We start from the raw sequence: 27,474 nt of genomic DNA on the forward strand, positions 1-27,474 counted from the left end.
GGAGACAGTGTGCCTTTCCGTCCTCAAATGTTTGCCTTTACTGTAGTCTCTAAAAGCCAACGTGAGGGTTTTTTTAGGGGGGTGTCTACTTACATTTCTGAGTCCTGAGAAACATTCAGCTTTCTTGTTTTTCTTCTGTTTCTTAAGAGCACTGGCCAGAGCCTAATTACGCTTTTTCTAGAACTCCTGAGCTTCCTTACCCAGAAGCACCTCCCCCACTCTTTGCCACCAGCTGCTCATCAGCCATAAGTGGCTCATCTCCACGTCTAACACACACAGTGCTCGCCTTCCCCCTCTTCAGCTCTGGTCTGTAAATCTAGAATAACACACTGCTCTCTAAACCTCCTCCCCGGGGTCTTTTGAGTTTCATTCGTCAGCTCTGGAAGAAGAGAACCTGAAAGTCACTGGTTGCAGGTGGCTTCAGTAGCCGTCAAGTTTCCAGGACCCGAGTTCACAGAGACACACTTTGTCGTTCTCAGATACCTCAATATTCCTTATTAGCATTTCAGGGGTAACTAGAAGACTATTTCTCTGAGTTGTTCACATTCCTGGATTGTTGGTGCGATCCATCCAGTTCTCGTCCAGTTGTTTCACCGACTCTGAACAAGGGTTTGATTTATCTTATATGTCTGTGCTTGACAGAAACGTTTTGCTTGTATCAAGACGGCAAAAATTAAATAATTTTATTTCCAGTGCTGAGCAAATTAATAGTAGCACCCTAAATAAAATCAGATCTTTTCCTCTGGTGCAATAGAAGCTTAACAGACTTCCTTTGATCCATTGAAAACGACTTTCATTATAACGGGCTATACCATGATTCTACTGAAAACCCAGGACCATGTAACAAATACAAATGTCTTACTAAAGGGCTTCTTGCTCATGGAACAGACTAAAGAACTTTTCTATGCAAATGACAGCAGCAGGAATAGGCCTCTTGGAACGTGACTAGGTAGGATTGACTTAAAATAGATTTTTTTTTTTAAATCCTGGTTCAGGCTTAGCAGATGGGTTCTGGTTAATTCCAGGTCTGTGCTTACATGGGTTCAGTCTTGTCATCCTGACAGCCGATATTTCAGTAAGAACTTTGTATCTTCTGACTTTGTTACAAAATAAAAAAGTAGTAACAGAGAGAAAAACAAAGTTAATATAAACTGAATATTTGCAGTATAGCCTGGTGAAAAAAAAAAACAAAAAAACCCAAACCACTGAGTATCCCAAGTGCTGACTTCTCCCTGCCATGTGTGGCGGACCGCTCATCCTTTATCATGCTGTTTATGTATACATAATTGAAAATAGTTCCCTGATTCAGCTTCAGAGAAGTCACAGGACAATCGGGAGCCAAACTGGCTGGTGGAACAAAGGACTGTCAGCGTGATGGGCTGGGTTTATCCTTCACCATCAGCACCCAAGATCAGAGAGAGTTAGGACCCCCTCGCTGCCTGTCTCAGAACACATTTCATTTTGTCAGCTGGCATTCTGCTCGCTGACTCTGAACGGGAGATAGCGGAGATGCTGCATCTGGAAGAGATCAAGCAAAGAAGAAGCTCGCCAGGGTCATCTTGCAGATGTAATCATGTGCTAAACTGAGAACTCCATTCTCAGAGCACTTGCCTCACACACTGCAGGAAGAGGCTGGACAGAAGCTGGAAAGCGCCGCGGTGTGAGGATCCGTTCACCCTCTTTGTTTTATTCAGCTATTAAATAAGTCTCTTTGCTAACATGGACGAGTTTGGCTAATTCTAAACGGGACGGAAATGGTATCAACTAAGACTGGACCAGGTGAATTGGGATGTATCTTCTCAATGACACAGGTTGTCAGCAGCCAGGAACAGAGAGGCACAGTTCCACACTGCCACCCTCAGAAGCCCAGGGAAGCTCCCTAATCTTTTAAGGACCTCAACTCAGTGGAAAAGGATCTTCGACTTAGACGCAGGAAAGACAGTGACGGGGAGGCATCGTAAAGCGGAGTTTGAGTTTATTAAAAATAGAAAGGTATTAAGGGAAAAAATTAAAGCACATCAGAGAGAACGGGTATGGGCTTTTCAGAGAATAGGAACAGATTATTAAAATAGGTATGATATGGGTATTCATAAAGTGTATTCTTGGAGCTAGCCTGTTTTGTCTAGGCTAGCCAGCTCGCTCTAAGGATCTTTCTCTGCCTCCCGAGTGCTGGGATTATAGACAACTGCCTTGCCTATCTGGCTTTAAAGTAAGCTTTAGGCATGTGAACTCTTTCTCACCCTTGTACTGTGAATGCTGCACGTAAAGCGCCATCTCACCAGCCTTATTTTTAATACAGGTTTGATGTGCCTTAGCGTGATCCCTACAAAGCAGTGCGGCTCTCTCTCTCTCTTTTTTTTTTTTTTTAAAGATTTATTTATTTATTATATGTAAGTATACTGTAACTGTCTTCAGACACACCAGAAGAGGGCATCAGATCCTATTACAGATGGTTGTGAGCCACCATGTGGTTGCTGGGATTTGAACTCAGTACCTCTGGAAGAGCAATCAGTGCTCTTAACCACTGAGCCATCTCTCCAGCCCGCAGTGCGGCTCTCAAATGATATCTCAGAAGGTTGCTAAGAAACATTTAATCCACCCATTTCTCTTTCTGTTTGGTAGATGAAATTATGGTGTGGCCCTGGAAGGGCCTTGGATGGGATTGTAATTTGATAAGGTAAAAGTCAGAGCCACCAAGGTCATATGATCTCTGGATAAGTCTTTTTACCATACCAGATAGTTATGGTAGGTAAATCAGGTAGTAAGATTCTTGTTAAACTGCAGACTCAGAGCTCAGAAAGCAGAAGGGCTTTACTCAAATGTTAACTATGCTGGGATTATGATTATTCTTGTCAGCTGGCAAGAGGCTTTATCCAGACGTCCAGGTCAGGGATTGATTTCGTCCTTCCCATGCCCCTATCACTTCCCATCTTTCCATTCTGGTTCAAGGCAAAATGAAACAGCCTGGAGATGGGGAGAGGTCTGGAGATAGAGTTTTGTGGTTAAAGCACACTTGCTGTCTCTCAGAGGAGCAGAGATCAGTTTCCTGCACTCACATAGCCAATTCCAAGGAATTATGCTCCTTCCTCTGGGCTCTGTGGGCACTAGGTACATCCATATATAGTGCACTCACATCCGTACAGCAAAACACTCGAATATACACATGAACACACACACACACACACACACACACACACACACACACACACACACACACACACACTCTTTGTTTTTTCTTTTTTGAGACAGGGTTTCTCTGTGTAGTCTTTGCTCTCCTGGAACTCACTCTGTGGCCCTGAACTCACAGAGACCAACTTGTCTCTGACTCCCTAACATTGAGATTAAAGATGTGAGTCATTGCTGCCCAGCTTAGATAAACCTTTTGAAAAATAAAGGCATGGGGCAGAATGACAGAAGAATTAATGACAGAAGAAGGAGGCAAGTAAGTTAAGCATATGAATGATAGTTTAGAATTATTGGCTTTGAGATTATCTTAAACATTAATTTATTCATAAAGTGTTGTAGCCTGTGCTGCCAAGAATTTCATAGATGGTATAGCTTAAATAGATAAATACATTTTTCCTACTTTGTGTGACAGACATGTTCTAATAATCTGTCAGTCATGATGAGGGAGATGGTAGTAATCCCTCTGCTCTATTACAAGGGCAGTCTACATAAACTGCAAACAACAACACTTTGGTGCCAATAACTGTGTCTATAGACAATTGAATCACTGGGTGGATCTATCAATTAAATCATGACTAGGTCTATAGACAATTGAATCATTGGGTGGATCTATCACTTACGTCATGACTGGGTCTATAGACAGCTGAGTCACTGGATGGATGGGTCACTTCGATCATGGCAAATCTATATAACGGCTGAATCATTGGCTAGCTCTATCACATTGGTCAAGACTGAGTCTGTAGACAGCTGTGTCACTAGGGAGATGGGTTGCTTTGGTTCTGACTAGGCCTGTAGACAGTGGAGTCATTAGATATGTTGATCACTTGGTCACTTTTGGTTGGTGTTTTTGTAACTCTCATTCTCCACATCCAAAATGGCTGTATTACAGAAGCCTATGTGAGGTGACCGTTACAAAGATTACACGAATTAGAACATGAAAAAAACCTATGCTAATGTGTAGTATACTGAAACCATTGGATAATGAGTCAAGTATAGATTACTGTCATTGTTACTTTTCTCATCTACTTCCTTAGAAATTTAAAGTAAATAAAATAGTTGCATTTCAAATAATAGAACTTATATGATTAGATTTAAAAATTCCATCCTTAGTATTCTTTGTAACATTCTGTCATCAGCTTGGAACTATTTAAAACATGATTTCTGATCAGAAGAGGGAAACAAATTACAGTTTTCTAAAGGTATAGCAATCCAAACAGGGCAAAACCTTTATTTTTGTTATTTTTTATTTTTGTTATTGTGCTAACTATATCTTTTTAGGCTTGCATACAGAAAGTAAGATCGTTCAGTGTTCAACCCTACATGGGACGTACACATCATACTCCGACCCCCAGGCCTCAGGCAAGAGAGAGCATTAAGACAAAAAGAGCCCCAGGCAGAGGATAACATCAAGGAAATAGTGTTTTCCAGGTTCAACAGGGCAATTGCAAAGACAAACTCATAGCAAGTGTTAACAGCATTCGCAAGACCAGCACAAACTCCAGTCAGACCAAACCCTGGTGTAGAGCGGGACATGTGGCTATGAAATCCTACCGGGAACCGAGTAGTTATTGGCATGTGATAGGTGCTTACAGAGGGAGAGTCAGTCGTGCACACACCGGGGCAGCTCCCTTTCCCGAGAGCAGCTGGGCAACACCAACTGGACTTGGTGGGGAAAGAAAAATGTGAAAAGGTATCTTAAACTTGGACAGAAGGGATGGAGACGGTGGTTGGGATGACTTAGGGGACAGGGAGTGAATGTGTTCAAAATCTCTTGGATGAAAATCTCAAAGAATTAATAAAATATTCTTTATCCAATCTGGATGATGAATCCCTTCAAAATGTGTCCATATTATCTCTCAGAAGTTAATTGTTGTATACATGATCATTTGTGCAAACGTGCGCACCTGTGTGTTGTTGAGTCTTACTAGCTGTGGAAACAGTAGGGCCAGCTAGCATCCTGTCCACAGACACCTACCTGGGTCTCCAGGAGAGTGCAGTCACCCTGCACAAGACTATTGATGATTGTGTATTATTAGCTTCAAGCTACGGACTCCACACGGAAAAGTCTGCCATCTAAGTGTGCTTATGAAGTAGGCAGATGAAGCAGGGGTTGTCTGGTTCCAAGGCTACCGTATAAATCTAAAAGTTTATATTTATAATATATAAATTTACATATAAATTAAAACTATTTCATATAAAGCATATAAATGTGTTTATATTATTTATAAATATTTTATAAATAAATTAAAATTTATTTAATTTATAAATAATTCTTATTTCTGACGACTTGTTTTTGTTTGGATGAAAGGGAAGCCTTTAGGGATTTAGTTATTGCCCAATTGCTTTTTAAGAATTAGTTCTTGATACCCAGGGAATATGAAAGTAAAGAGGCTTGTTGGTGAGGCCGAAGCAGACAGTTGAGTTCTGTCCCTGACTCCCGTGTGGTGGTGGAAGGAGATAGCCACTAAAAATCAGTAAACGTAAAACAGCAGAAAAAGAATTCAGCATTTCAACATTTATCTCGCATCATCGGCTTTTCTGACAACTTGGTTTGCTGTTCACCTCTCATATGCCCCCCCCCAATTTAGGGTTTATGCTTTTTAATACTGCAAAGCGCCTGAGCAAATTTTAAATAGAGTTTTGCCCCGAGACATAAACTCCAAACGGATTCATAGTGCCAACCCTACAGGCTGGTGGCTGGGAAGGAAAGAATGTCTGTAGAGAGCCCTGTGCTTCTTCCTTTCTGAGGCCTGGGTCCTGCCCCCGGAGTCTGACTCAGGCGAGGTGGTCGGTGGGTGAGCACCTGCGGACAATCAGCCCTCAGAGCTCCATGTTCTATGGAGAGAAAGAGAAAAAGTGCCACCCTGCCTCAATTAACTGTTCCTACCCGGGATCTGGGTCTCGGCGCGGGACTCAGGTGCCCGCTGCACCCCTGCTTGGGCGTTGCCCAGGAACCGCGCCGCCGCAGTGCAGCTCGGACCCCGGGCACCCGCGGGACGCGCTCCCGGCTTCCACCCCGCTCCCGGCTCCGCTCGGGCCGCGGGATCCAGCACCGCCCGCGGCACCTAGGCTGCTGCCATGGGGAATCTACCATCTGCTGCGAAGCACTGCCTCAACTACCAGCAGCTTCTCCGCGAGCATCTCTGGAGCGGAGACTCAGTGGCAGGGGCGCTGGACCCGGCGCAGGTACCACCTCGCGGCCTAGGGCGCCTCCACCCCCCCATCAACCTCACCCTCATCCCCCTGTGTCTCTGTCACCTCTGTATGGCAGGGTCCTGCCCGAGGCCCATTCTATTGTCACCCTGTGGGTCTGTAGCTGAAAAGCCTTTCATCCTCTCGGCTGTGAACAGCAGGCTCATCCTTGCAGGCCTAGTAGTTTCCCTACCCCAGGCCTTTTGCAGGTCGCCTATAGGAGTGATCTTGTCTGTGTTCTTGGAAGGGCGGTGCCTTTGTTCTCATGTTCTTCCTTGTAATGTGTAACAGACTACAAACATGTCACCTTGTGTGGTAGAAAGAGGATGAAGCTAGGGCACACTAGGAAGGCATACGACGATTAAAATCACATGATATGTTAGAGCATTGACTACAGTGTTTTTTGTGTTAACAAAATTAAGCAAACTTGAATAAAACCATTACCGAATAAAATTATTCCAGCATTTTCCTGAGAGCTGCGAAAAGCCAACTCAGTGTTTATTATTTATGATTCCATGTACTATCAACAGATGTGCTAGCTAGGTGAGCATAAGTAAATAAATTTCCTTTTTGCATAAAAGGTTAAACTTCAAACATAAAACGACAGACAGTAATGATTGTTACTTAAATGTTGAGAACTGTTATGAGTCAAGGGCTTTGTGAGGCCTTAGGTATTAGCCTTTTTAATTCTAGGTGCCTGTTCCCTTTGTGAACAGTGTAGTTCTCGTTATTTTTGTATTTTAGTGGGCTAGGCTAGCTTTACTATATGGTATTACACCAGCCATTTTAACAGTAGCTATTCATATTATGGCATGGTCTCAGTTCAGTGTTCCAACATGTGAAATTGAAGCCTTCGATCCACAAGTAGGACTTAGCATTCGTGGGTGGTTTTATAAATAGTTTGCGCCCCATTAATTAGAGCATGACTGGAGCTATTTGCAAGAGTCCTAGGATGAGCTCACTGTCTATCAACAGATGGATGGATCCAGTACAGAAGATACAGCATAATTACCCAATGGCTTATTATTCAGAGAGATGAACAAAATCATGTCATTCGTAGGTAGATGCCTGGAAATAACCCAGAGCCCAATCAACTAATACTGCCCATTTTCTGTCGCCCAAGGACGGGACATATATGACGGGAGTAGAAAGGGAAGGGTTAGGAGACTTGAAAAGCATGAGGGGGAAGGAGCTGATGAGTGGGTAATGAGGCTGCGAATACGATCACAGTATACAGTATGCACATGTGCAAGGGCCACAACGAATCTGCTATTTCTACCAGTAATACCAATAAGAAGGCACAGAAGGATTGACCAGGATCCCCTGCTCAAACCTGATCGTGACAACAGTGACAAGGCTTTATCTCCGTCCATGTCCCCACGGCTGATTTCCACGTAGTCCGGTTTGAACTTCCTGGAATGTTGTCAACATTCTTTAGTGGTCAGTTTGTCTTACACGACCAAGAATCCCTAACATTTACTTTCCCTGGGTTGAACTCACATGACTTTATTGCTTGGGTGGTCCGTAGAGTGGTGTGTATGCCCCAGTGCTCTGATTTGTATGTTTTGTGTGCTTGGTGGATGATGAAGAGGAGGAGGAGGATGGAGGGTGGTGTCTGCTTCACCGGTTAAGAGGAAGAAACGTGGAAAATGAAAACTTTCTAAGATTATAGCTGAGGCAGAATAAGGACACGGCTTTCAGACTCTTCCGTGCTTTTCTGGAAGTCTTAAAACAATGATTATAATTATATAATGTAATATATATTATATTACACACATTATAATATGTAATACATAGTTGTTAAGTGAGTTCAAATCGAATGAGAACGACTACATGCTATCCATTGAGTCTTGTCTTAGTACCAGCATCCACTGGGTGTTGTTACTGTTTGGAAATCATCTTTTTAATACGTAGCTTGCTGGCAGGTTTGATGGTCAAGAAAACAGGCGAATGAAATTTGAATGTTGTACCGGAACTTTACCACTTACTTGTTGTAGGATGTGGTAGATAAGATGACATATAGGGCCAGGTGACGTGTTAGGACCTGATGTGGTTGCAGTTGGGATTCATAGAAACTTCTTTAAGGGAGAGAAGGTCACGCTAAATAATAAAAGGCTAGAACACAAGGTTCTGTCTCTCTCCATTTCCCCACACCCAATATATCACAGCACCCTGCACATCTTACTAAGTGACTTTATACATAGACTAGCCCACCTCCTTTGTGAAATTTCGTTCTGTGTATTAAATAGAAACTATCCTGATGAGTTAGAAGTCATCTCTTAAATCAATTAATCAGACTAGTAAAGTTTAGTTCTAACCTACCTCTGATTTTAAACTCTCCATATGATGTTTCTGCTTGAATTTACTGAAAGGGTAATCTAAACTTTATACATTTTGTTGGTGACCAGGTAGCCTTAGCACACTTACTAAGGAACGCGAGGGGACTGGAGATGAATTTTTAGAAAACGAAACAACCCCACTGCTTTATATTTATTTTGTATGTTCCTTGTTAACTTGTTCCCACTCCTTCCTTCATTCTTTTGGTTTGTATTTTTAATTTCCCCACTGAATTAACATGTCAGTTATATTGTGTTTGCATTATGTTCCTACTTGTTAACTATGTCAACATCTAACCTTGACTTGCTAAAATATAAATATGATTGGTGTTATAACTTATTAAAACTGAAGCTGTAACACTTAATTCCACCGCTGTCTTTTGTCTTTTGGTACTTGTGGTTGTATGCATTTATTCTCCACATGAGATAGTTATAAAATATATTTATTCATTCACTGTCAATGAATATTTATGCATATATTTTCCCTTCCCCTTGTCCCCCACTGATTTATCCATTTCTAGTCTTGTACAGAGACTATGTTTCTTCAACCAAGACTATCCACTTCAGTCTCCTCTTCTTTAAAAAATCTACTGGTCTGAAGGCTAGTAGGATGGCTTAGTGGGCAAAGGCAGCTGCAGTCAAGCCCAGTGACCTTAGTGCAGTCATGGGACCCACCTGGTATAAGTAGAGAACCGATTTCCTCTGACCTGCACGCATGCACACACGCACGCATGCACAGTCCACAGACACTAAATAAATGAATACAACGTCACATTTCTTTCTGTATTTTTATTCTTTCCTTCCATGTTCAGCGTGTTCATTTCCTTCTTACATTTCTCGGTACCGGTTCCGTCTTCAGCTCTGTCTACCCTTGGGTCCGTCGAATTTGTTGAATTCTATGATTTTAGGTTTCACAGTTTTTATGTGTGCCTATATGTGTGTGCGTACTTGATGTGAATGTGTGTGTTTAAAGTATTTGAGTGTGTGTATGCCCATGTGTGTATCCAGGTCCACGTCCGTGTGTATGCAAGTGTTTGGAGCCTAGAGGTGAACATCAAATGTTGTTCTTGGTCTTTCGCTACTTGATACATTGAGACAGGGTCTCTTACTTAAACAACTAAAGTTTACCAATTTTGCTAGTTTTCCAGAATTTCAAATTATACAGCCAATGTATCACTCATTGATCAACCTTTAAGATACATTTTCATTTTGAAATTTCCACTCCTGATATATTCTAGTTCTGTCAATGTGTGTCTGCCTGTCTCTCATCACACTACTAGTTGCTTCTTTTTGCTACATGTATACGATGATATCTCTTTTTACACCTATGCGATATGCTAGCAAATGCTTCTTTTGTATCCTGTGTTTGTGTTATTTTGCTCTAAGTATCTCTTTAAGATCCAGGACTTTGATTACTCACTACTTTAAGGTAAATTTAACTTTGACAGTGTTTGAATTGACCCTCAGACTGTTTTCAGCCATATGCATCATCTTCACCACTCCAAAATTCTTTAACGATGTTCATGTGTCTCCAGGGATATTCAAATAAATACTATTGTTGGAAAAAAAGATGTATCTCAAATAAAGAATTTGCTTACTTTAAAAGGTGCTTCATTCTCTTTTTAATGATGAGAGTTTGACCTATCATCTTCCAGGGAAAAATGATTATTATGTTTTTAATTAAAAATTTTTGAATATTTCATATGTGAGTACTATATTGTTTCTAGCCCTCCTTCTCCTGAAAAGGCCTGTGTCTGTCTCAATTTCTCTAAAACTTATGACATCCTCTTCTTTAATTATTGTTGCATATCTATCTATCTATCTATCTATCTATCTATCTATCTATCTATAAGTAAATAAAACCAACTGAGTACATTAATGTTTTTCATATAACATATCAGATGTCTTATTCCTGGGGAAGTTCATATTCGCGCTCTCTCTCTCTCTCTCTCTCTCTCTCTCTCTCTCTCTCCCTCCCCCCCCCCTCCTATTAATTACCTGTGGCTCTCCATCTAGGTTTCGGGCTTTGATATCTCTCTTCCATATGGCATGGCACATCTACTGGTATTGCCATAGCAATGGCTTTATTTAGGGGACTAGATTTCTGAAATAACATGGACAGAGAATGCCTGTCATATTGAGAAGGTACTGTATGGTAGCAGACATCCTGATCCTCTGGCTCTTAAAACCCTTCTGCCCCCTCTTGTGATGTTCCTTGAGCCACAGGTGTAAGGGTTGTGTTGATAGAAGCTGGGCACCCATGGTCGGTATTCTCTGTATTTTGATCAGTTGTGGATTTCTGAAATTGCCTCTGCCTGGGCAAAAAGAAGCTTCTTTGATGAGATCTAGAATCAGGATAGTGGAATACAGGTAATAGGAAAAGGGGATGGGAAAAAGAGACCACACTGCACACTTTAAATACAGAACTTGCAGAAACTGAGCTGGATCTGCTCTCAGAGCTTCACCCCTGAGGGTTAGCTCTCACAGTTTCTGCGGGTGCTATGTATGCAAGAAGCCAAGGGAGAAAAGCAATCAATAGTCCTATTCAACTGTTGAGAAACCTGCAAACCACAATGAATGACAGTTCAGCCAGCTATCCCCAAGAGTGCAATAGTGACACACCTTAGGGATAGCCAACCACTGTCTAATTGGGCTCAAAGCCTGATCAATGGGGGGAGGGGATTCATCTCTCCTATAAATCTGCCCAGCCCACCAGTTGCTAGTGAAGTCACGGATCATAGAGAAGAGCCTACTAATGCCACTTTCCTAAAGCAGCACAATTCCTAAATGTGTTCTAAATACTTACCCGGAAACCCACAGGAAGAAGGTTCTCCATTCTTACACTGTGACTTTTCAAATAACTTTAGGTCAAATCTGGTCATACTGATTTCTGAATGAGCACGTACGTGTGGAAACAGTAGTAGACACCTTGGCCTGTGTTTTAGCTTCAATCCTATTAGGAAATGTGCTTCTTGGTGTTTTATTAAAAAAAAAAAAGTGTAATAATTCTGTGTCCTCCTCATCCTCTTTAATCAAACCATATTGTTTTGCATGGGCTTCCTGTCCCAAGCACTTTTTATAGCAGCCACTGTTGGCTGCCGAGTACGTTCCAGGTGCTTCCTGATTGCTTGTTTAATCGGCACAGTAGTCGGCTTTGTAGCGTTCACGTGCATGGCAGACAGTGAGTAAACACGTTAGTTGCTCATAGCCAGCAGCTAGAGAATAGCGGAGTTAGGCTGGGAACTCAGGAAGTTCTACTTCCAGAACATTGAGTTTGCAGGCACGTTTCCACGATAGCTATGAGAGGATTCACTTGAAGAGTTTATCGAGCCTTCTGGAAGCTCTGACTCAGCAGCACTTGCGGTTGGCTCCCAGCTGTCTTTGTTTTCCCTTCGCCCCTTCGTCTTGGTAACCTCTGTGCTGGCTGCTGCCGCCACCCTGCTACCAACTGTACTCCTATCACAGTTCCTTTCCTGTGTCCTTCCTGAGCTCTTGGCTCCTGCTCACTCGAGCGCAGGCTGGGGAGAGACTACTGTGAATTTTGACTTCCCTTCTGCCCTCCCTGAGGTTGAGAGTAGAATTCAGTCTGGAAGAGAATTGCGTTGGATAAAAAAGGAAAAACAACTGGGTTTCCAATAAATTTCCTGTTCCCTTCAATCTTCAATACTTTCTGTCCTTGGATTTCTGTTGGCTCCTGGATTCCTTGCTCTCTCTGATTCCAGCTGGCTTTCACATCCTTCCTTCCCCCTACACTGTGATTTTTTTTTCTCATCAGCTTCAAGCTCCTCCAAGTCTTCTGGCTTTATGGTTATTCACTCTGTGCTGTAACTTTCTCTGACCCTTCCTTCTGTTTCTCCCCATTACACACTTAGCTTTGAGTTTTATTTCTTCTTCTTTTTTTTCTAGTCAACCAGGAGACCAGACTTCACGGACCCAGAAACGTCATGGGTCACTTGCAGGTGACCTGTAGTGTTTGAGAGGCAAAATCAGACCACATATTTGGATCATTTTAACTGGACTTTGGATTTGAACATTTTTGGGCAGCCTGGTTAAAGTCCTAAGAACAAAAGCAGCTTTTAGGATTCTGGCTTCCTTCTAGTAGCCTGGCAATTGTTTTTCTGTGTAGAGGGGCAGATAGTCCTGTCCAGCTGCCTAGCTGAGAAAATGTTATCCCTGGAAATATTCTATTTGATTGCTCTCACCTTAAACATGTAAGTATAAAAGAATGCCTTTATACACATTTGTCTTCTAACTGTCCTTGGCATCAGATTGCCTCCTGCGCTCAGTGTGATTTGTTTTGGGGATCCTTGGTGGACAGTCACGTGGAAATAGCATGATGAACTTGTTCAAGATGTTTCTATTTTTCCATGTTTCTGTTTTTCATAATCATTTAGCTGGCAAGAAACTGTCGTTAAGGCATCAGAAGCACGCCATCTTTCCATCTGAGCGCTCTTCCTTTTCCCAAATAATCAGAATTCAGCCCAAAAGTAATACTCAAGAGTTTTTAATTTCTCCTGTTAGATTGAACCATTTTTATAACCCATTTTGACACTGTTTTCTTACAGAAATACTAATTAGTGAATCCCGTCCTCAAAACATTTATTATAAAATGAAGCTATTTAAAAACAATTCTAAATAAAAACTTTAAAAATTACCCGGACCTATGAAGGCTTGAGTTTTAATTTATTCACAAATTCATAATTAATATTAACGTCAAGAAGTTAGACACACTCAATAGAGAAATAAATTTAAAAGGCTTATGTGTAGCTCGGTGCTAGAGCCCTTGTCTAGTATATGGAAGCTCTGACTTTAATGCTCCGTGTTAAGAAAGAACTTTAAAGGCTGTTCTGTCATCTCTGCATAGTCATAGAGGTTAGCTGTGGGTTCTTTTTTACATTTTATTTTTAAATTTCAAGTCTCTTTTATGCAATATATTTTGATCACATCCTTCCCCCTTCCCAAACTTCTCCAAGATCTTCCCATTTCCCTAATCCATCCAATTCCATATTTTTCTCTCCCTCCCTGCTCCTCCCTCCACATACAGAGAGAGAGAAGACCAAACCAAACCAAACCAATCAACAAATAAACAAAACAATAACAACGAAGAAGGAGGAGGAGAAGAAGAAGGGGAGGAGGAGGAGGAGGAGGAGGAGGAGGAGGAGAAGGGGAGGAGGAGAAGGAGGAGGAGGGGGAAGAGGAGAATGAAACAAATAAAGAAGGAAGGAAGGAAGGAAGACAGGAAGACAGATAAAGACTTTGTTTTATATTGTCAACCACTCATGGGCATGGGGCCTACCCTGGAGTGTGCTGATTTACCCAGTGACACTTTGTAGAAAACTGATTTTTCTTGTTCTCAGTAGGCATCAATTTCAAGCAGCTTCTTGGGTAGAACATTATGTCCATTTCCCTCCTTAGTTCTCAGACTCTGTCTGGCCTGAACCTGTGCAGGTCTTGTGTTTGCTGTCCCAGTCTCTATGTGTTCATAAATACTTCGGTCCTGCTGTGTCTAGAAATGCAGTTTCCTTGGAGCTATCCATCACCTCTGGCTCACAAAGCTTTCTGCCTCCTCTTCCACTTGGATCCCTGAGCCTTGAGGGCACAAGTTTGATGAAGACATCCCATTTAGAACTGAGTATGCCAAAGTCTCTCATTCCCTGCACACTGTAAAGTTGTGGGTCTCTGTGTTAATTTCTATCCACTGTAATAAGAAGCTTCTCTAATGAAGGTTGAGCGATGCCCTGATCTATGCATATAGCAATATGTCATTAGGAGCCATTTAATTTTTATATTCCTTTAGCAGAATAATAGTAAGTTTTCCCCTAAGCCCCTAACATCTCTAGTCTCAGGTTCCTGGCCACTCTCGCAGTCTCGGGAGTGTGTTTTATCCCTTGCAGTGGGCGTTACAACCAAGCAGAAAGCGGTTGGTTTCTTCCACATCAACTGTGCCACGGTTACACAAATTTATCTTGACGGCAAGTCATAGGTGTCTTTCAGTCCAAAAACCCACAGAGGTAATGCACCTAGCAAGAGACCAGGAGGTGGGGATCTGCCAATGACAGGAAAATAGGATATCATGTTTTAAAGAGATAAAGGGGGGACCAGAATAAAGTAAAGGAGGGGATGTGCCGAGAGACAATAAACACTCAGCTGTGAGTTCTAATCGTGATTTTCATAGAAAGAACTGCCGCTTACTTTCCTGGTCTAGAAATTCCTCCTCCAGCAATTGCAGGAAGAAAGAATGAGGTCTGGCTCTCTGATACAGCACGGTGAGGACCACTGAGGGAAAGAGGAACAGAGATTGATGGGAAATAAAACTGAGGGAAAGAGGAACAGAGATTGATGGGAAATAAAACATCTAGAGCTTTTGTCTTGTCCCAGGACTACATTTTTAAAGATTTATTTTTATTTTAAGTTTCTGTGTATGCGTGGTCAACCTTCATGCATGTATGTATGTATGTATATCAGGCACATGATTGGTGTGCCTTGAAGCCAGAAGAAGGGGTGAAATTCCTTCAGTACAGGTAGCTAAAGACTCTTGTGAGCTACCATGTGTATGCTGGGAACTGAATATGGGTCTTCTGTAAGAGCAGCCAGGGCTCTTAGTGGATTTTTTTCAGCTCCCCAAGGTTAAATTTTCATTCTGTATGGCTCTGTTTGTTTAAAATCTAGTTCTCTATTCTGCTTTTTATTTAAGTCATCGTTTCCCATTTTCCTTGCAGTTGAAGATTTTTATCAGTTATTTTGTTTTAATTATTTGTACATGTGTCTATGTGGTGGTGGGTGCACGTGAGTGTAGGTACCAGGTGAGTTAGAGGCAAGGGTCTCTGAGTCCCTGGAACTGGAGTTACAAGTGGCTGGTTGTGAGCTGCCTTTTGTGGATGCTGGGAAACAAACTCAGATCTTTTGTAGAGAAACAAATGTTTTAAATTGTTGAGCCATCTCTCCAGCCCCTGCAGTTACATTAAAAAAAATCATAGATCCATAAACTTATTTTAATTAGGTACGTGAGAATAGCAGTTCGTATGAAAATGGTAGATTTGAGGGTCAAATAAAATTTGAATAGATAAGAATGCATTTCTGGTCAAAGTAAAATGTGTAGAGTTAATAGACTGAAATATGGAAAGTTATTTCTTTTTAGAATACATTTTAATTAAACTATAATTACTCCATTTTCCTATTCCCTTTCCCCAGCTGACCCTTCTCATGTTCCCCCATTACTCCTTCTCAATTGATGATGAACTCTTTATTTTTATTAATACTGTCACGAGTGTGTGTGTCTGTGCGTGTGTATACATGTGTGTGTGTATGTGTGTGTATGTATGTATGTGTGTGTGCATGTGTGTGTGCATGTGTATGTGTGTGTGTGTGTGTAGATATAAAAATACATAAGTACAACGTGTTGACTTCATTGTTTATGCATTGACAATTTCAGGTCTGACTGCTTTGCACTGAATAACAATTAGGGGTTCATTCTTGGGAGGGGCTAGTTCCCTCTCAGCAGTCATTGGTTGCCTGTTTTGCATATAATTATTTGTCTAGCCTTGTGTGATTCCCCCACTCCCTTCTTCTTTAGCATGTTCAGTCTCGGCAGTCACTTCTAGGAGACAGAGCCTTACAGAGTAGACTTCTTGGCCTTCTGGATCTCATAATCTTTCCGTTCCCCCTTGTGATACATTTCCTGAAGGAGCAGGAGTTAGAGTGCTTTTTCTGTAGTGGTTTCCATTTGGTGTGGAGAAGCTTCTTGTGTGTGTGTGTGTGTCGGGATGGGGTGAGAACTGCCCTTTGTGTAGGTACAAGGATATGTTTTAGAATGAAGTTAGGGATTATGCTGCTCTAGTAGGATGATAGATAGCAGTAGGTTCTGTTCTAAGAGCCATGTCCTCACTAGCCTTGCCTAGTTGCCTAGGTTTCCAGCACCAGGCATGATTTTCTTCTGTTCAGGAGGCTGCAAGTCCACTTAGAGATGTTGTTCCCAGCAATATTCAAGTACCATTATTGTACTCTTAGGGATAGGGTATCTTTCTATGCTGGCCATTGCTCTGAGTCATAGATATTACAACTGTTTAGGACTCCCAAAAGAAAACAATTGAGAACAATAATTTTAAATCTTGCTTTATTGTGTGATTTTAGTTTGAAATGAGATTAGACACTTTTTGGTTTTTGTATATTTATACTGCTGTACTTCATGTGTACTGTAACACACTTTAACTCCCTTCTTGCCAGCCCCAGTTTGTAGGAAACATGTTAACTGGTCCCATCCATGTATTCTTCATCGACACAGACATCCTTACCATGTGTGGTTAAATAGATAAAAATATCTCTATATTAAATATATGTTTTGTGTGTCTGAGCTACTTAATGGTTCAGCATTGTCTTATTTTTCTTTCTGTTATTTAGTGGACCTAACTTTTAAGCCTTCATTAAGTGTTTATAGAAACAAGTAGTTTGTGTTTGGTGGGGACAGTAGACGTCTATGGTTTAAATGACAATGGCTTTTTATATTTACTTTCCTTTTGGGGAAATATATTTAGTTTTATTAAATATATTGCTATTATTATAGAATATTATTAAGTACATTTTAAGCTAGAATTTGTGAGTTTTCTTGTTATTTTTCATCTACTCCTTATTTTTAAGTCTTAGTACAACAGGAGTCCAAAGTCTGTTTCCCTTTCTCCTTTTGTGGCCACTGTTGAAAAATCAGAGGAATTGGGGTCTCGTTTTCATTCCTTCTTCATAGTGGTGTTTTTACTGAGTTAATTGATACTGTGTATAATGTTTTATCTCCCCCTTCCTCTCCCTTGTCCCAGAAGAGAAAGCGTGAAGAACCGGAAGTGCTATCCTAAGAGTTGACCCTCTTTCTGTTGTTGAGGCTAAGCTCTGGTCTGCCGACCAGGAGCCAGCGTTGGGGCTCCGTATCCCATTGATGGTGCATAGAACACCTCATGGTTGTGATTTTCTAAGTCGTGTTTCTTTGGATTTGTGAAGTAGGGAAGGACAGATGGCAGGAAACTTCAAGTGCATTATAAAGTTCTTGAATGCATGCTTTACTCTTAGAAGTCAGTGTTCATAAAGTCTCTTTGTTGAACTTTATTAACAAGCAATGGGGTCTAGGAAGCTTGGCAAACGAGACCGCTGGAAACCCCAGAGAATTTGTCTGTCAGACGTCTTTCCTTCTGGGGTTTCCTTCCAAATGTTTTTTGGACTTTAAAGGAAGTAGAGTGGCTCTCTGCCACTGCGTTTCTCCATCTGTAACCCACTGGGTGTACAGAGTCTGGCATTCGCTTTTAAAATTCTTCACTCAATATGTATTCATTTCACTGTGAAACGGGAGGTGGTCATAGGTTAACGTCGGAGTCAAAATAGGAATCTTATTTCCATTAGACACGATTTCTACTCTTCGAGAGTTTTTATTTAGGGGGCCAAGATTTCTCTGACTTTTAAAGTGATGTGGAATGGCTCTAACCTTACATTGTCCAGAAAGTGGTGGACTCGCTCAGACGTTACGGTACAAGGTAATCTGGCGCTCCGTTTGCCTCAGCTTTAGGGCTGTGCTTAAATGGCATTTCCAAGGTCTGTGGAGAAACAGATGGACTTCTTCAGGACTTCACTCACGATGTCTGCTATCACTTAGCCCTCGTTCCCTTATGGCATGATTTTAATATTTAATTTAATTCTGCTGAATGTATGCTCTAGCAAATATGGAAGGAAAGCTTCGGCTAAAGAAGATGGAACATAAAGTTTGCATAAATGCTCATCTGTGAAGAGCCAATCTGCTTGCTCTTTGAGATATTTATACAGCTGTTGACCTTTTAATGGGAAAGATATAGTGACAATTTATTAAATTGAACGTCAATTGTCTTAATCAAAATATATTGTATATGGGAGTAGTATATCTTAGCATGCTTGCTGTGGATTTGCAGCTGATTTATTACATTGGAACAAATCAAAGAGTGTATGTGATAAAATGGTAGATATGTTAAATATTAGAAATTAGTAACATGAGTTTCTTTAATTATATAATAATAACTGTTCTATCAGATAATTGAAATAATTCCAATAACTTTTCTAGATAGCATATATGACTTCTACAAAGACATATTGTTATTCTCAGTTCCATGATAAAGCCATAGAATCTCTGGGAGTTAATAAATCTTTTCTCAGGCCATTAACCTGGAAGCACTGGATTTAACCTCATGTCGAGCTGCACAGCGTCTTTTCCTTCTGTCTTATCCTGGCAGTGAGAATTGACAAGCAGGACTAGCACTAAGAGGACAGTGGCCTTCTCAGTGATCCGCTGAGAAGTTTCTGGGCTTCTGCTCTTACAGAATAGGAATAAAAGTGTTTAGTTATCATTGGAAGGTTTTCTTTAAAAAACAACAACAATCAGATGTGTTACTTGTTAAACAACCTCCACTGACTACAAATGGTTAGGATGACAACTTTATTGGTCTTCCATTATTAATTCCCTTTGGGACCCAATATTTCCAATGTGAGATTGAAGAGACATGGATAAATCAAATACTCTTATTCTCAAAATGCCTTATTCTGTGTCATTAAGAGCAAATAGATTTATAGGACGATTCTATAAATCCTTCTTTAGTTCTTCAGTAGATAGCTAAGATTCAGGGTGAATCCAGTTGACTCAGTCATTATAAAGCTAGAATATATATGAGATGCTATTATACTTATTCCTAATACTAAGCACAGAATTGTTATATAGAGAACTTAAAGTTCCTGGAGAGGTTCTATTGGAAAAATCAATGGTTTCTTTAACCATTGAGTCTTCATTCTACCAGAGTTTTTCAACCCGCTGGTCGTGATCCCTTTGGGGGCATCAAATGACCCTTTCACAGTGGTTGCGTATCTGATATCCTGTATGTCAGATGTTTCAGTTATGATTCGTAACAGTAGCAAAATTACAGTTATAAAATAGCAAAGAAAATAACTTTTATACAGGGGTGGGGTGGGGGTGGTCACCACAGTTATATTACAAGGTTGCAGCATTAGGGAGGTTGAGAACCACTGTTCTAAGAGGTCACCTGAAGCACAGTGTTTAGAGTAAGATCACAAATTTCTGCTACCTGCAGGGTGTGGAAGTAGGTATTATTGTGATATTTTAAAGTTTATACTTACTTTTCATTCATTTGTCATTATATACACAAAAGCAACACAGTGAAACTAATTTAATGATAGATGATATAACACATAGTATATGGGGATGAAAAGGTGGTAAGGCACAGTTGTGCTAAAATGCAGCAATCTGCCCCTAATGTCATGGCTTCAGTGTGTCTCCAGTTGCAACCAAGGAGAAGCAGGAACCCTGTGGCAGGTGCACCCTGACATATCCTTGGATCAATGGATCTCAGAATGAACTTTCATGAGGTTTATGTTCTCTGAACATTGCTGGAAGTGATGGGTGTTGGGTGGTCAGGACTTCCCATGCTGCAGAGATCCCTCCCTCTCCTTCTTTCCCCAAAGGAGACTTTGAAGTTCATCCAGGGCTCTGAACAAACTGAACCTTGTGATAGCTGTACCACTGGGATTTCTTTGTCTAAACCAGTATTGTCTGAATCCTGCAGTACAGCCCTTTCTTGTTATGGTGACACCCAATCATACCTTGTTTTTCGTTGCTGCTTTATAACTGTGAACTTGCTACAGTTTCGAGCCATAATGTAAATAGCTAATATGCAGGATATATGACCCCTGTGAAAGGTTCACTTGAAGGGGTCCCATGGGTCTAAAAGCAAGCTCAGAAGCTCAGCAACTCCTCGACCTGCTGGGAATAGAGAATAAACACATAATCCTAATAATTTCCTTCACGGGGGCTCCTATTTGATGGTCTTCATAAAGCCACAGTTAAAGCTTTCTGTCAGGATCTTCAGTCGCTCAAAGCAGAGCAGTTAGCTGTCCTGCCTGGAAACTCCCCATGAAGCTGCGGACATGTTCTCTTAGAGAGAACGTGTTATGAGCACTGAGAGCAGTTATTACACTCAGTGTTACTTAAAAAATAAACCGAGTCATGCTAAAAGCAATTGTATTTTATTAAACATCAGTGTAAGATCAATGCTATCTGTCATACATAAAATGTGCAGTTTCTGTGTCTTGTTCAAGTTATAGAAATTGAACATCAGAAAACCAGAGATGTCTGACATGTGTGCTGTAGTTTTACAGCTGTGGCTGGGGATGTTCTTATTGGGTCTATGAAATGTATCTTTTCTATTTTGCATTTGTGCCTTAACAGCACATATAAAAACTATTGTAGATAATTAATTTACAAATTATTAGTCATCAATAAGACGTCCTGACTACTGGTCAAGAGTCTGCATCCTTTAGTTGGTTAATTTTTTTCATGGTTAGACATTTATTCCTTATTATTTATTTGTGTAAATATGAACATATGTATTAGCATACTGTGTATAGATGTATACTCACTGATGTTTGTGGATTTGTATGAGGCTAGACCTTCTAATGTTTAGGTCTTAGGACAATTGACAGCATCCACGCATGTGATTGATACAATGAGAATTGAGATAGACCGCTCAAGAGCAGGTGCACAGGCGATGGCATTTGGAGGCACCGGTTACCATAGGTTCTCTGCAGGGTCTCCTGTTTCATTTACCTTGTAATTAACTACTCAGTCTGTATCCCTGATCCTCAAAACACAATTTCTGTAAATTGTCAAATGACCATTTCAAGTTACTTGATTTGTTCCTAAGTGACATTAGGCAGTAGGTTCCTTTCTTACTATAATTAGATCCAACTTTTGTAAGTTGGGTACTGGTACCCTAATTCCTTCCTTCCAAAGAATTGGAGAAAGACTCCCCAAAGACGGCAGGATATGTGGTGGTGGAGGCTAATCATGAGAACTTTCCTGGAGAGTCAGCCTCCCTCCATCACTGCAAAGTATTTAGCATTAGTAACAGCGTCTCTTTGTGTGTGTTTCAGTTATCTGTAATATATATTTATTAGATTATATATAATGCACATATAAATATATGAATAAAATATATACATATATTTTAATATAAGTACCACTAGCATGCCATTATGCACTTGAAGGAAGTGTAGAAAAATGTTAAAATAACTTGAATTTTCTAAAATTGCCAAAGATGTTGTTCTTAGAGGACACATTTGGAATATTCCAAGTGAAGAAAGAATTCATTCACACTGGAAAACAAAATGGAAGTCTATAGTGGGAGAGTTGGAAAAGTGTTACTTAAAGTATGATATAGAGTCTAATATTATTGCAAATGCTGGACCTTAATTTTTAATTTTTGCTACATTACATTGACAGTGCAATTTAATTGATGTTTCAGTTCATAGCAATGGATATTGTTTAAGCACATTCATACATTGTTTTTAACAAAGTTGGCTTGAGCTTCAATTCTGTTTTTCAATTTGTTACTCTGATCAGTGTTGGCATCACCTCTGTGAGCTAATTAGAAATTGAAATTCACCAACACAGCCTGTCCTAATGAATCATCCTCTCTGGAACTGACCCGGGGAAGCTGGGTTAACAAACTCTGCAGGAGATTTAGATGCATGTTAAATGTTAAGAACTCCAATCTGAAAAACCCATGACTAAAAACCATTATGATCTACACAGGAAACAGCTGGGCACTTAGAGGTAAACGTTTGATTCAGCCTTATTTTCCTATTCCCTAAAAAGTGTCTTCATTTACTGAGATTGTAGGATAAATAGGTCCAAAGTCGTAATTAATTTTTGCAATAGGTTGCTTATACTTGTTATTTCTATCAATGTGTTCTAGGAATAAAAAACTTTGGTAAACTTCACAAAGTATGTACTTAAAATAATCAGTTCAGTGGAATATTTTAGTTTACTCCTTCAATTAAATCAACTGTATATATAAAGAATAAACTTGAACTTTAGAGGAAACTGATAGTGTGTAAGACTTTGGTTTTTCAAAATATAGTTCACTTAGCTGGGAGACATAAAAACTAATTAGTAATTGCAAGTACATGTTTGTTAATTATCCCTTGGAGAGGAAGTTGAAATTTGCCACTACGGTTTATTCACTCGAAACTGAACAGAAGGTTGATTTATAGCCGTAGGATGGCCGATAAAGTCTCATCCAAGCTTAGAAGAATTGTGCAAAATCTTTTTTGCTGTTTTGATGCTTCAGTCTGCAGATGTTCGATGTTTTGTGAGGAAATAATGGTGTTAGCTCTGAGGTTTCTTGGAAAGAAAGTGCTTAAAAGCTTCGGAGCGCTGGGATCAGAGTCTGCACAGCCAAATGAGAGCGGCTGGAATTCTAGGTGAGGTCTACCGGGAGCCATTCCACGGCAGCATCTGGAAGGAAACAATAAGCGACTGCGGGTTCAGTTTTCAGGCAAATGATTAAGAGGTGATTAAATGGAGGTGTTAGGATGTGAGGGGTGGGAAGGAAGCACTGATGGTGTGCATAGAATACGGAATGGGGGGCGGTGTTGTGGAAAAGGCTTGGAGCGAACTGTAGATCACAGTGGAGTCTGTAAGATGGGAGTTGGATGCTTTTCAGAACAGCTTGTAGGTATCACTTGAAACAGAACGTAGACTCATAGAACACACGTCCATGCATTGGGAATCGGTATTTTGGAAAAGCAAAGAGCAGCGATGGTGTCTAGTTATTCAGGGCCGCTGGAGACCGTATTTAGGGCGGGACCGACATCCTGTGAAGCTTCATTGTCTTCTCCAATCATATCAGTCCCTCTTTAAAACCCTAACAAAGCTTTAGGCTTTGAAAAAGGAGACCCAAAACTTTGATCAAGTGAGCGGTTTTGGTTTGGCAGTAGCTTGGTACTGACTCGCTCATGATACAGCAGGCAGTGCTGCTTTGAATGACTTCAAGCAAACATTTCCATTGCGAGCAGTCCCTCGGGCCTCCCTGTCCAGTCTCATTCATAAGAAGACAAACGAGCTAATCATTGAGTAGAGGGATACATTTCTCTTTAAACTACAAGAAGAGTTAATAACCATTTTTCCCCCTGAAAGGTTACATATACCTTTAAAAGAAAAATCAAGTTTGCCCTTGGATATGGTTTTGTCCTTGATGCCAGGCATTGTAGCATCTTAGAAAAATGAGAAATTTTAAACAGGTATTTGGCAGCATAGAATTGGTGTCTTTCGCTGCAGGCATGGCTCCTAGCAATCACTTCTAATGTCCTTTAATCATTAGGATTTTGAAAATATAATGTTTAGCCACTGCGCTTCTGATCCTCACATTTCATTAGCCACAATATCGAACTTGTGTGACAACCAAGCCTGCATCTAAGTCGCCAAAGATCGTTTATTGCTCAAATCAAATGTGGGAGTTGTGGTCATTGGGGGACCCAGCCTCTTCCTTGTGCCCCTGTTTCTAAGTCCTTCCTAATTTGCCGAGTGATAGGGAAAGAGACCATGGAAAAGACACACCTGCATCCCACCATAGCATTCAAGAACTCACATGATTGTGCGTCATTCCTTGTCATTCGATTAGTAGATCCCGGTGTTTGAAAGGTGGGAGACTCTGGGCCAGCCAGCTTCACAAGGCTTCTGTAATGTGATCATTATAAAAGATATCCAGGTGGCATCTCTTTTTTAGTTAATTAGTTAATTAATTAATTAATTTCTAAAAAAATACATCCTGACTGCAGTTTCCCTGTCCTCCACTCTTTCTGGTTCCTACCCCATCCCCTACTCCCCCAGATCCACTGCTCCTCCATTTCCCCAGGGATATCAACCCATCACAGCATAACAAGATGCAGCAAGACTAGGTCCAACCCTTCACATAAAGGCTTGACTAGGCAACCTGCTAGGGGGAAAAGGGTCTTGAGCAGGCAAAAGAGTCAGACACCCTAACTCCTGCTGTTAGGAGTCCCACAAAATCCTAAGCTAAACAACCACAACATATACGCAGAGGACCGACTGCAGACCCATGCAGGCTCTGTGATTGCTCCTTCAGTCTCCATGAGTCCCTATGAGCCCTGCTTAGATGGTTCTGTGGGTTGAACCACTTGGTGTTCTTGACCCCTTTGGTGCCTACAATACTTCCTCCCCCTCTTCCTGGGTTCAACCTACACTCTGTCCTGCCTACAAGATGGGCTGTGGAAATGATGGCCCAAAGCTTGTGGAGGTGGTCAACCAATAACTGGTCTAACTTAAGACTCATTCCACAAGAGGAAGAACATGCTAGAGGTCCAGGGACCAGAAGCTGACTGCCCTGGAGACCTCGGGTAGAACCAAACATGACTGGCCAAAAATGATTCCTAACGGTATTCTGCTGGACTCAAAGGTTGGGGCCTACCCCAGTCATCATCAGAGAGCTTCCTCTGGTGGACAGTGGGAACGGGTGCAGAGACCCACAGCTTTTTGTTCTTGATAGTAAGGAAATGTAAAAGGAATTTTTCACAGGGAGGGACAGAGTGACTGGGAGAGTTAAGTAGAGGGCTGTAAATGAATGTTTGTTGCATAAGTTTTTGAAGAACAAAACTTTGGCGCTTTAAAAAGAATCTAACTTAACTCTATTTAAACATGTTCCCATACCTTTAGTGTTCTCTCTGCCTCAGGATGACTGTTTCATTAATGGGTCTGAACAGTCAAAACTTCAAGAGTTCTAAGCTGTTAAAATGTGATTAAGGTTAATTACATTGGTTGTAAAGCATCTAGAACGTCTTACAGTCCCCATATTTGTTCTGAGCTATCCTGTGGTAAATATCATTTCCATAACCAAGATCGTGCATGACTCTTTCTGATTGTAAGAAGCTTTAATGGGATTTAGAAAGAGCAACAGCTTTGATGCCTTTGATAGTGGTAGATTGTAGGAAGATGGAAAGAAAACAAAATTTAAGACAAAAGGATCAAATCTGGGGGAAGGCAGAGCTGGGAACAAGGCTCTTGTTTCGTGTTCTCCCCCAGTTTACCCTGTAACATTCCTCTGGAAACTTAGACATATGGGAACACAGAGGTTGCCAGGGTCTCGGTCTCTGGGGCATTCATGCGCTGGGATGAAGGACTGTGGACTGGGAGGTGTCTGTTCTTGCTCATCATCACATGGATGGATTGTATGTAGATACCTTGTGACTCTGTGAGATCTCTGTGCTTTCAGAGGGCTAGAATTGCCCTATGATACGATGCCTTCTTTAGCCTTTATTAAATTTAATGTAATTGATAGTCAGAAAATAATAAAGACACTTTAAGGGTAAAAGGGGATAAGCTGCCTTGGATAACCAGGTGTGGATGGGGAGTTATATTCCAACAGCGGGATACTCAGCAACCTCTCTCAGACACTGCCCTTTCAACCCGCAGCTTAAATTTAAGCCCATGTTAAATAAATTCTGATAGAAAAGGGAACTTTGGTTGGTAACCCGACACACCCCTAAGCAGTAGAATCACTTGCCATTTCTCTATGAGCAAAATTAGATACCCTGGCCGCCTCCAGCTAGCCCTGCCCGCTCCTAAACCCGCTGCTTTAGTCATCGTTCATACCCCACAGATGTTCTCTTTAAGGAGTCTGTACCATGTCTGGCTTTCCTAGGTTCCTCCCAAATCCTCAGTGAGGTGGGAATCCTTCAGACTGACCACAAACTGCAAAACATTTGCCTCTGTGTCCTCTTGTTAACTTGCTTAGGACAGAACGTTGTGGAACCAATTAGGCACAGTCTTTACAATGGGCACCAGCTGTGCTCGCACAGTCAACATAACTGATCGGGTAGCCCCCTACTTCCCAGTATGTGGAGAGAGCATTTGCACTGGGCCGGATTTAGATTTACATGGGACGAATGAAAAAAAATACACATGCTATGATTTAAGAGCGATTTAAAATGCAGTGGCCCCTGGACCACCCCTCATCAGCCTGTTTACATTCCCAACATTAGAGACACCTCTGGGGTTCAGGATATGGCGAGTCTGAAATAAAATAGGCCACCTGGAAAGCAATGTATAATAAAGCCAGTAGCAGCCTCCTCAGCAGTACACAACACAAATTTTAATTAGAATGAGGGCCAGGAAGGGGGGCTGGGTGAAAGCCGAGCCAGGTGAGGAGTCAGTCAGTGAGACTCAGAGTGCATAGCAGTCACTGAAAATTAAAGGGGGGTTGCTGACAGGTTCTGCCAGGAGACACAGACAGGTTGCCAGGCAACCTGAAGCATGGTTGTTTTCCTGGGTTGGCCAGGGTTTGGATGTTAGAGGTGGTGAGACAAAGGAGCTTAGGTTCTGATACTCATCTGTGGGAAATGGGTTAAACAGTGATATAATTTAAAGGTAGATTGGGGGCCACTTTTATAAGGATGTTTAGAATAAATTAGTGTCTGTAAGTGAGTTTTCAGTCTTCAGACCTTGTAAATAAAATGGAGAGAGCAAAATCTTGGCATCATTAGGGTGACTGAATCTAACTTTATAAAGTGTGAGGTAGCTTCCTGTAGGAAAATATTTAGTACTGTTCTGGGGAAGGTAGGAAAAGAGTTTAATGGAGATGTAAGTTTTAAATAAATTTAACAACTTACTTTTCCTTACATTTGGGACCATTTCCCCCTCATAAATATTCTTACTTTGTATGCATTTTACACAGTTAAACTTCTAGAGGAAATCGGTATCTAAGACACACATCTGCTGGGGAGAGCCCAGGAATCCGGAGACTTGCTTTTAGGATTAAAACCTATATTATTAGGGTTGAGTCTTGCCCCTGAAGCACTCTTATCTGTGCTACCAAGTTATCCTATGACTTCCTGATTTGTAGCCTTACTGTTTCGACCCAGCTCCCCTACTATTCGTCTTTAATAGCTA

At 41.1% G+C, this 27,474-nt stretch overlaps 1 protein-coding gene across 2 annotated transcripts in view; it reads left to right on the plus strand.

Annotated features, from left to right (window-relative positions):
• Positions 1-5,915: 5,915 nt before the first annotated feature.
• The window catches only part of Hmgcll1 (3-hydroxymethyl-3-methylglutaryl-CoA lyase like 1), a 120,016-nt gene continuing 98,457 nt past the window's right edge, over positions 5,916-27,474 (plus strand). The window contains exon 1 of one of the 2 annotated variants that reach the window (XM_032909353.1): positions 5,916-6,372. In XM_032909353.1, the coding sequence (XP_032765244.1) occupies positions 6,265-6,372 (108 nt within the window). In that variant the 5' untranslated portion in view covers positions 5,916-6,264. The remainder of the gene's footprint in view (positions 6,373-27,474) is intronic. The other variant, XM_032909351.1, reaches the window with a different exon arrangement.

This window comes from Rattus rattus, chromosome 8, assembly GCF_011064425.1.
Source record: "Rattus rattus isolate New Zealand chromosome 8, Rrattus_CSIRO_v1, whole genome shotgun sequence".
Lineage (NCBI taxonomy): Eukaryota > Metazoa > Chordata > Mammalia > Rodentia > Muridae > Rattus > Rattus rattus.